The 9,831-nt window shown below is 48.6% G+C and overlaps 3 protein-coding genes across 3 annotated transcripts in view; 2 read left to right on the top strand and 1 right to left on the bottom strand.

Annotated features, from left to right (window-relative positions):
* The window catches only part of LOC105416973 (collagen alpha-1(XXI) chain-like), a 16,874-nt gene extending 11,568 nt beyond the window's left edge, over nucleotides 1–5,306 (bottom strand). Inside the window, exons 1-13 of the mRNA XM_029831939.1 lie at nucleotides 5,243–5,306; nucleotides 3,435–3,557; nucleotides 3,222–3,358; nucleotides 2,876–2,995; nucleotides 2,532–2,648; nucleotides 2,269–2,455; nucleotides 1,915–2,080; nucleotides 1,604–1,823; nucleotides 956–1,129; nucleotides 795–872; nucleotides 692–703; nucleotides 522–599; nucleotides 79–132 (exon numbers count right to left, since the gene is read on the bottom strand). Of these exons, the coding sequence (XP_029687799.1) occupies nucleotides 79–132; nucleotides 522–599; nucleotides 692–703; nucleotides 795–872; nucleotides 956–1,129; nucleotides 1,604–1,823; nucleotides 1,915–2,080; nucleotides 2,269–2,455; nucleotides 2,532–2,648; nucleotides 2,876–2,995; nucleotides 3,222–3,358; nucleotides 3,435–3,513 (1,422 nt within the window). The 5' untranslated portion in view covers nucleotides 3,514–3,557; nucleotides 5,243–5,306. The remainder of the gene's footprint in view (nucleotides 1–78; nucleotides 133–521; nucleotides 600–691; nucleotides 704–794; nucleotides 873–955; nucleotides 1,130–1,603; nucleotides 1,824–1,914; nucleotides 2,081–2,268; nucleotides 2,456–2,531; nucleotides 2,649–2,875; nucleotides 2,996–3,221; nucleotides 3,359–3,434; nucleotides 3,558–5,242) is intronic.
* A 957-nt stretch (nucleotides 5,307–6,263) lies between these two features.
* LOC115248322 (histone H4) lies at nucleotides 6,264–6,649 on the top strand. The gene has a single exon (XM_029831972.1). It carries the CDS (start codon nucleotides 6,295–6,297, stop codon nucleotides 6,604–6,606), a length of 312 nt encoding a protein of 103 aa, XP_029687832.1. The 5' UTR covers nucleotides 6,264–6,294; the 3' UTR covers nucleotides 6,607–6,649.
* A 577-nt stretch (nucleotides 6,650–7,226) lies between these two features.
* LOC115248318 (histone H2B 1/2) lies at nucleotides 7,227–7,662 on the top strand. Its single transcript, XM_029831966.1, has one exon. It carries the CDS (start codon nucleotides 7,242–7,244, stop codon nucleotides 7,614–7,616), a length of 375 nt encoding a protein of 124 aa, XP_029687826.1. The 5' UTR covers nucleotides 7,227–7,241; the 3' UTR covers nucleotides 7,617–7,662.
* The last annotated feature ends 2,169 nt before the right edge of the window (nucleotides 7,663–9,831 follow it).

The raw sequence follows: 9,831 nt of genomic DNA, 5'->3' as shown, positions 1-9,831 counted from the left end.
CGGACCCAACGAGGGCCAACGATGTGCTCACGGCTTTATTTTGAAAGGGTGGCGATGAAAATCTGAATGAATACTTACAGGTTTGCCATCTGGTCCCGGGGGTCCTTCCCTCCCTCTCTCCCCACGAAAACCCTGAACCACAGAAAAAGGTTTGCGTTGAAGCGGAGAACAGGTCCTGAGTTCGTGTTCATTATTGCGCTGTGAAACTCAGCGGAACGTCTGCGTCACGTTAGATGTTGGTTGGATTTTGGAGCTTCGTTCTTGTTTTCAAGGTCGGTTTGGAGGAAATCAAAAGAGTTTAGTTTGATTCAGAAATAGAGGCGGTCAGTCTCGCCCGTGCACACGTGCGTGGAGACACATGCACGTTTTATGGGGGGGGGGGTGACTGCGGACGTCTCGTCTCTTTTCAACCAGAGACGGACGTCACATGACCTCCAGCCTCATTTGGGTACAAAGGTGGTTTGAAAGGTTTGAAGTGACATCATGTCATAGAAGAAGAAGTGCATGTGAGTGAGAGCTACCGTGCGCCCAGGAGGGCCTCGCTGCCCCGGTGGTCCCGCCACACAGTCTTCTACTGGGGCTGTACGGTTGGCTGGACACTGAGGAGACACACACACACACACTCACTGACCTCCACACACACCCACAGGCTGCTCGTGACAAAGAGCAAAGTCGTGTGTTCTCAACGTACCCTGTCATCCTCCTGCGTAGAGAGAAATAAAAGAGGTTATCCTCGTTCCAGGCCGTGGTGCAGAGCAGATGTCGGCCTGGTGGGGGCAGCGCAGACAACTTACCACTGAGAAGATCTCACAGGCCGTCTCTCTTTGGCTCTGGAGAGGATCACAATACAGACGCAGCTTCTGAAGGTCCACCTGGAAAAGAGGGTGTGGGAAACGTCCCTTTCAGAAACCGCCATTGAAGGACCGGAGCTCCAGGCCGGGCTCCAGACACTCACAGGGACGCTGGTGTCTGTTCCTGGCCTCTTGGACAGCTGCGTCTTCCCATTGATGTAAATGGGATCCACTGGGTCCAGTGAGCCTTCACGGATGAGCCGATCATCCAGGAAGCTGGAAAGCTGAGGTGGCCTCACCAGGAGTTTGAGCTGATGCCACTTTCCATCAAAAAGGTCCTGAGACAAATAGTAAGCGTATAAATAATAATGTGCTCAACTCCATGTAAACTGTGTATTTGGCTCTTTAATTGAAACATCATCTTCATTAGCGCAGTTTAACATTTCTGTACGTTTATGGGAGGTTTGCTAATTTTAGCTAAACCCCAACTTCCTCATCCTGAATGGTTGTGAAGAACAGGAAGTGGGGCGTATTTTCCCACCACATTCAGAAGGTAGCCGGTGTGTGTGTGTGTGTGTGTGTGTGTGTGTGTGTGTGTGTGTGTGTGTGTGTGTGTGTGTGTCTGTGTGCGTGTGTGTGTGTTATTGTTGCTTGGTCCACACCCTTGAACATCATCCCAGCAAAACTAACTCAAAACCAACAAACACAAGTTCGTGTGGATGTGTTATACATGTGTGTTGCCATGGCAACGGGCCTGTGCGCTTCATGACTTATACAGCCTGATCTCTATTTCTCTCTATCTACAAACAAACCTGGAATCCTTTAAAGACGACTCTCTGCAGCTTGTCTCTGGCTCTGGTTGCCACAAAAATCACGGATTTGTCCTTCCCGTTTAGGGTCACAGCCGCCTGGATCTCCTTATCTTTGGACAGCACCCTCCACAGGTCAAAGGTCAGTTTACTAGAAGATGCCTTTATTCTCAGAGTGGCTACAAACACGTAGGACGGGGGCAGGCCTTCGGGGAAGATCTCCCTGGTGAGACATCAGACATCAGTATGTCATCGGCCGTATGTCACCTGTCTGCGGCTCAGGTGAGGGTGATGACAGGAAGCCAGACGCCCACCTCGTGTTCCCAGTAATGTCGCTGGTGGCTGACAACGCGTACGCAGTTTCAGAGCTCAAAGAACCTGGAATCTTCTTGGCTTTCAGCTGAAGCTTCATGCCGATCATCAGCTCAAAGCCTTTTTCATCACGAGAGGACACTGGGATTCGTGTTGGACACACGGACTCTACAAAGGAACGGGGTCAAAAAGGTCACAGCCCAGAAGAAGACGCATCCCAGAGCTTTCCAGCACGATATTACCGATAAAGCAACGTCTGACTGCTGCGCAGGTGCCTCAACATTCACCTGAGACCATCAGTTTTGTGGGAAAGTTTGACGGAGGAACATTTTTCCGCGCTACGGTTCAGATCTGACCTTCACAGAGCTTCTGTCCCATGGACTCTCGGATGCGGTGAATGGTGGTGTAATCTTCGGCATACAACACGTAGGTAGATGAGGGTTTGTTAGCGATAGATATCAGCTCGGAGGTGGTGATCTCGCTGCCCACTCCGACAGCAAACACTGTGATTCCCTCAGCTCGTGCCTCCGTACTCGCGTCCACCTGCAGAAACCTCCATCAGGCTCAGATTGTTGCATTTTAGTGACCCCATCCGGCTTTGTGCTAATGTCTCACTGACCACATCATCCTGAGATTTGCCGTCCGTCAACACCACAGCGATGCGGTTCTTGACCTGGCCGGCTCTTTGAGTGGAGGGGAACACGTGGTCCACAGCGAACCGGATGGCCCTGCCCGTCTGCAGACACAGAGAGGATCCGCTGATGCTCAGCTTCAAACTTCTCCTGGTTTTTAGACCCTGGGGTCTGTTAGCCTCTGCTACTGCTGGGCTTCTGAAGGCCCTTCCCTTTCCTGGAACCCTCTACCAATATCAGGGTGAACAGTGGTTTGGAGAAAACAGCTGAAAATCGGAAGAATTTGCCTTTCAGAAACAACAGGCGTGTAAACATCTGAGCGCTATCCTGCCTGCGTGTTCCCTCCCAGGTAGCTGATGCTCCGGATGGCTCGGATGAGATCGCCTTCTCCCTGATGTTTCCCCAGCGGGATCTCCAGGCGAGGGGCATCGCTGTACTGGACCACACCCACCTACAGCAGCCAGACAGCAAGCAAAGTGCGGATGTTGGCGTCACTGAAGGTTGCCAGGGGTAACGCGGATATTATTGCAGAGAGAAATTGAGGAGATTTGCCTCCCTGGATTGTGAAAGTAAAGCAAGAGAAGCTGGAGAACATCATAGGTGCTCATCAGAATGGTGAAAGGCAGCGTTGACGACAGCGTCAGTAAAGCCCACCGACAGGCTGGGGTCCATTTTACCTGTGTGTAGGCTGAACTGATGTCAAACTGGCTCGTGATGTTAATCAGCCACTGTTTGGCCGAGTCGAAGTCTGACACGCCGACGCTCCAGGAGCCATCGACCACATACACCAGGTCGTTAACCACTGTGCTGCAGCCTGTTCGGAGAACGCATGTGAGCCACAGAAGGTGGTGGAAGGCTAAATTCCATATGGATGAGATCATGCTCGCTACCTGCTTTGACGTCGTCCTCGTCCGCGGCCTCTAGGGGGATCAGCAGAAGCACAACACCTGACAAGAACCACAGCAGCATGGCGTCTCCTCGACCGTGCACCGCAGTCCAGCTTCTGTTGGCTCCTGGATAACATCACATGTACAGTAAATCCGCTTATTATAGAGGTCTAATTCTAACGTGACAGCTGATTCAGTGGAGCTAACGTTAGCCTTGGCTTTAGCTTCAGCCCAAACCAAACCACCAAATAAACTATTTGTCCGTCATGTAAAAGTCCTTCTGTCTTCACTTGAAAGGCTTTGTTGTTCGTGTTTTCCATGTGTTTCCAACTCTGGCTTCTTGCTCGACAGTGCAAACACAGTCCCGCAGACCACAAAGTCGGGCAGCAGAAAATAACAGCGTGGGGGAAAACCAAAATAAAAACACGGCCAGCCCTGCTGCGGCGTGCTGGCAGAGGCTTGAAAGACGGGGAGGATCAGTCAAGTGGAGGTTATAGCACAACCGCAGCTCTCCTCCCAGCTCCCTGCGTTTCATTTGCTATTATGGGATGGTGCTACGCCGACGTCCTTCCAACTGATGCTGCAGAGGAATTCTTCTCACCTCTCCGCCATGAAAAAAGGCCGGTGCAAAATTTAGCAGGAGTAAAAAAACACTAGCTGCTGACAAAAACACTAGCATTTAGAGATGCTCTCATTAATATCCATTTGGGTTTCTAAACATTTGGACACAGATGAAGTCTGTTCTTCTCATGTTCTTTGTAACAGATCTTTCCTAGTGCTAATTTTCTGTCGTCACACACCTGAGACCAACAAGCTTCTTCTGTGCAGTATGTTTACAACACCGAGGGCCGACAGAGCACCGAGGTTCCCAGCTAGGAGCCCACAAAGGACCAATAATCCAAAGAGTAGGACGCATACGAGGAGAGAACTGAGGGGGGTAATGACGGACTGACTACATGCAGGTAGAACAAAAGTCTTGTCGATAAGAGACAACCAGAACCGTGTTTACACGAATGGTGTCATCAGTTTAATGTGGCTAAAACAGGGCAACACACACGTTCAGAAGCCAAGACGGGTGTAAAAGTGTGTCAGAGGGGACGACCTGTCTGGGACTGTTGAACTCATTTACATTAGTTCTGGTCTGAGGTGATAATGTTCACCAGACTGCTGATATCTCACAACTGAGACAACCTGGTCTCCACGACGATACGCTCAGAATATTCGGATGTCTGGGATCCTGAAACAGGGTGACGGTTCTAAACCTCCTCAGCGTGGAGGAATCTGGGCAGAGAATGTTGGAAATGCTTCGGCGTTCCTAAAATGGCCTGTCGCCATGCTCAGATTCACATTCTGTTTTCCCTCTTTAGGTCCACGCCTGTGTGGTTCCTGCTCTTTATAGCGGCAGGACTGGTTGCAGACCCACCGTGTGGACACGCCAGGTGCGTCCGGAGCCACATCAAGCTCTGCACGTGGCCCCAACATCACCCAACAGCTGGACTGTTGTAGCGACGGAACACTGACTGCTGCTCCATGACATTATTCACTTAGTTTGAGCAGAAACAACATTTTTAGTTTGATCCTTTCAACCAGGAAGACAACACACAAAATATAAAAAGAGAGATAAAAACAGATGTTCAACCTCTATTGATCCTGATGTGTCCTATAATCGGACTAGTATTTATAACACACAACTTTGTGACTAATTAAAAACCAGCGTTTTGTCCTCAGACATCAAGCTTTGTGCCGTTCAAGTAAGGAAACATCTGTTACATGAAACAAACTTCAGGAACAGCTCGTGAGGACAGGCTTACCTAGTGTCTGACTGAAGCAGGCGGCCGCTGGCGATGGCGATGAGACCCACTTTGTGGGGAGAACGCGAGCAGACTGACGGTGGTGGCGGCAGGGCCTCCCCCTGGTTGGCAGGCGCAGTGGTGGGAGTGGCGGGGCTGGATGTTTAAATCACCGGCTCAGCCTCACCACACAGAAGTCCCAGACGCGTCCATGCAGATGTCACAGCCGCACGGTGGCGCGTCTCTGCTACGTTCATTTATCACTGAATTTCTTTGTGTGTTAGAAACAGAAAGTGAGGCTAAATCAGGCTGCCTCATCTCTGCAAGTGAAAGTGTAAAGGTATTAAAGTCACTAATATAGTATGTGTGAGCTACTCATGAGGTTTCCAAGCAGGAATCTAATAAATGTGTGTATTTAAGTTTCAAATGTGAATATAAGTGTATACATTTATATTGTATGTACATGGGGATGCAAGTGTGAGGTTAAAGCTTAATTACCATGGTCAAACATCAGACTTATTAGTTTAAGAGCTGGTTGTACACTACAGAAGGGCGTAGAGGAACGGTTTACTGGTCACTATCATGACACCAGTGTCTCTGAGAAACACCACTACCACAAACAGTGGCTGACTGACGGGCTGTATTGACCATGAAACCTAAAGAAAAGCCCTCACAGAGGTCAGCACACACGGCCTTTGTTGCACTGGAATGTGTCGCCCCCTTTTGGTAGAAGCCGCAATCTCCATGCTTCTCCTGTTTTGCTCCGTCTTCTTTTCTATTCATGAGAGAAGCAAACATAAGAGGCTGCAAAACACATCAAAATGTTTAAAAGTCGGCTCACATAAAGACACGGTCACCAGGTGTTTATTGAAGTTCACAATCTCACAATAGTTGACATTATTTAATAAGACGCGACAGTTTGTGTGACGTGTAGTGTCCGTCTCAGCCAGCAGGGGGCGCACACAAAGAACCAAAGCGGTCTCCTTCGGTGGTTTCAATCACGTCCTCAGAATTGTGTTAATAAGAGGCGAGCGCATCTCTGGAGCCAGTCTGTCTGTAGTTCAACAGCAAGAATGTCTGGAAGAGGGAAGGGAGGAAAAGGCCTCGGTAAAGGAGGCGCCAAGCGGCACCGGAAGGTTCTCCGTGATAACATCCAGGGAATCACCAAACCAGCCATCCGCCGTCTGGCTCGCCGCGGTGGGGTGAAGCGAATCTCTGGGCTGATCTACGAGGAGACCCGCGGTGTGCTGAAGGTGTTCCTGGAGAACGTGATCCGTGACGCCGTCACCTACACCGAGCACGCCAAGAGGAAGACCGTCACCGCCATGGACGTGGTCTATGCTCTGAAGAGGCAGGGACGCACTCTGTACGGCTTCGGCGGCTAGTCTGTTCCCATGGCAACAACCCAAAGGCTCTTTTAAGAGCCCATCACCGTCTGCGAAGAGCTCAGTTCCTGCTTCAGAGGCAGTAACTCGTCAAGCGGGAATAACGTGAACTCGCTGTGAATGTTAATATTTATGCTAATGAGCCCGAAAGAGCTACATATCATTAACTTATTATTGATGCAATTAATGCGGTATAACAGGAAGTCATCAATTACTTGTCCTATTCACAAAAGACCAGATTGATGCATTTGTTTATTGCTGCTTTACTTTTTGATCCGTTAAATTATTTAATCAGTGATTCAGGAAACGCATGTCATACAATAACATACAGTGTTTACCGCGGGTGAAAGCGCGCGCGCGCACACACACACACACACACACAAATATGCCTGCACGCGCACCAGTCAGAATCTTGTAAAGATGTGGCTGAATAAAGAGGAGCCAGGACAGGAAGCTGTCTCCATCTGTCCCCTGTCGAGGCAGGCTGTGGACAGCAGGAGGCGGAGCTGACGCTGTGACCGGTCACGTGTTCGCGGTTCGGCCAATCACAGGAGGGAGACCACACAGTGGTATTTCCATGAGGCCCGTATAAAGAGCGGCTCTGTGGCCGCCCTCCGCTACCGTGGAGAAGCACAATGCCGGAACCAGCCAAGTCCGCGCCCAAGAAGGGCTCCAAGAAAGCCGTGACCAAGACGGCCGCTAAGGGAGGCAAGAAGAAGCGGAGGACCAGGAAGGAGAGCTACGCCATCTACGTGTACAAGGTGCTGAAGCAGGTGCACCCCGACACCGGCATCTCGTCCAAGGCCATGAGCATCATGAACTCGTTCGTCAACGACATCTTCGAGCGCATCGCTTCCGAGGCCTCTCGTCTGGCTCACTACAACAAGCGCTCCACCATCACGTCCAGGGAGATCCAGACCGCTGTCAGGCTGCTGCTGCCCGGGGAGCTGGCCAAGCACGCTGTGTCTGAGGGCACCAAGGCCGTCACCAAGTACACCAGCTCCAAGTAGACCTCTGCTGGCCTCCTTCAACCAAAGGCTCTTCTAAGAGCCACCACATCCCCTTTAGAGTAAAGTTCCTCAGGCTGTGCTTAGCATCGCACTGCTCCAATGTCAATTACATCAAATATAGTGGTGGGCAAGTGAAGCTTCATGAAGCACTGAGGCTTCACTAACAATTGTGCCGAACAACATTCAAAGCTTTCAAGACTTCAGTGACGGTGACATCTGGTGGACAACTGAAGCTATTGCAGCCTCTAAAGAGGCACGACTGGCACTGTTTCAGTCCCATGACACCAATAAAGTTCATTGTGTGACCAGATTAACCTAAAGAATAAATGCAAATTATGTTAAGGGTTCAGTGTTGGTTAAGGGTTTATTAAAAACTGAGATTCATTTAAAAACTGTATTAAAAGTCCCCAACAGGGTTAAAGATCCTTCCTACTTTACAAATGATCGTGGTGTTTGAATTCAGAAACATTGGGCCAGATTCACGAAGCGTTCTTACGAACAAATTTGTTCTTAAGTCCCACTTACGAACAGTTGACGAAGATTGTGGCATTCACCAATTTCTTCTTATCCTGGATTTATTCGTAGGTAAGAACAAATCCTACGAACACTCAGGAGTACTCTTGCGCACATTTCAGTGCCGACATGTTGGCATGGTTGTGTTTTCTTCTCTTGTGCAGTTCAATATTACAATGATAATTCTGTCATATTTATTTATTTATTTGTTTATTTCCTATTTTTGGTGATTTACGGAGAATTTTAAAATTACGTAAATGTGCCAATGACTTAACATTAATCAACCAAATTGGAAACCATGCCAAAACTGTCTTTTTATTTGATTTTATCTTGATTTATTTTATTAGGGGATCGAGGATATGCCCTGGTTGTTGACACCACTGACCAACCCTCAGACTCCACAGGAGTTTTATTCAATCAGATGCATGCGCGCAGTCGCTCCACCATTGAACGCACCATCGGCATGTTAAAGGGGCGCTGGATGTGTTTGGACACAGAGCCACAACCCCGTGAGGATGTGCGTCCTGACGCAATGATGGGGCCAGACTGCAGGCACGCGGTTCACGTTCGAGCGCGATTAATTGCCCGTTTGTGAATCAAATGCATTATTGTCACAATCCGAGCACAGCTTTTACACGTTTATTTTTTTTACATTCTTCTTTTTTTTACATTCTCGTTGATTTCTTTAAGCGTGTTGGCTATAGTCATCAGGGTTGAGGCAATTTTATCAAGCGTGTTAGCCATCCTTTCTTGATTGTGCAACACGGCGTCAGAAATCAGGCGTGGAGAGGCAAGCTTTGGGCATTTCGCTTTGGGCATTTCGCTTTGGGCATTTGGCTGCTTTTGGCTCTGTCTACAGGGTCCTGCTGCAGTTCCTTTTATGGGCATTAGTGGGCGGTGACTTATGCTAATCGTATGTTAATTAGACTCACCTGGCACGCGCTTTCAATTTACGAACAGATGGCATTCATCAATCTAAGAACACAGCTGCGAACAATTCTGGGGCTTACGAACGCGTTGGTGAATCCGACGTAGGGTTTTCTTAAGAAACTTCTTAAGGACAACTTAAGAAAGAATCTAAGAAGATTCTTAAGAACATATTGGTGAATCTGGCCCATTGTTTTTGTGTGTGTGAAGTGTTTTTAAGGAAAACCTTTAAAGGTAACGGTTTTCATTTGGGGACTTGTATGTTTGATTTGGAATTATTATTCATAGAAGCAGACAAGTTATTTCCTCTTCACAGGTTTTTATTGAGGAAATATCATTTTCTCTACTGTTGCAGGCCTCAGTCTGCTCCTCCTCTGGCTGACCAGCCCCCCAGCTTTGGAAAATATCCTTTCACAGGGAACAGATGATGCTGGGATGCACAGATACTTGCATGCAGGTTTCCACAGCGTGGGATATAAAGTCTTTCGTGCCACCTAGTACTTCAAGAGATCCTCGGCTCTGGTCAGAATTTGTTCTTTCAAATATCTATGACACAGTAAGACAATGAATGACTGAATAAAAAAAAATATGTTTCAACACATCTACAATAGACACACACTTTTCAAGATCTTTTCAAGATGGCGCCCAGAGCGGTCGCCTTGGTGTCTTGCTGCGTTCTTGTTTGTCTATTTTTGTTTGTTAATTGTGTGTCTGCCTGCTCTTACACCCGTGAAGAGCTACTAAACATCAGGACTCTCACCCCCACGGACTTACT

This window comes from Takifugu rubripes, unplaced genomic scaffold (genome assembly GCF_901000725.2).
Source record: "Takifugu rubripes unplaced genomic scaffold, fTakRub1.2, whole genome shotgun sequence".
Lineage (NCBI taxonomy): Eukaryota > Metazoa > Chordata > Actinopteri > Tetraodontiformes > Tetraodontidae > Takifugu > Takifugu rubripes.
Note: the sequence above shows the minus strand (reverse complement) of the source record. Positions and strands in the feature narration are given on the sequence as shown.

Bases quoted from the DNA above. Each gene is read 5' to 3' on its own strand.
- LOC115248322 (XM_029831972.1), top strand. From the start codon at position 6,295: ATGTCTGGAAGAGGGAAGGGAGGAAAAGGCCTCGGTAAAGGAGGCGCC.
- LOC115248318 (XM_029831966.1), top strand. From the start codon at position 7,242: ATGCCGGAACCAGCCAAGTCCGCGCCCAAGAAGGGCTCCAAGAAAGCC.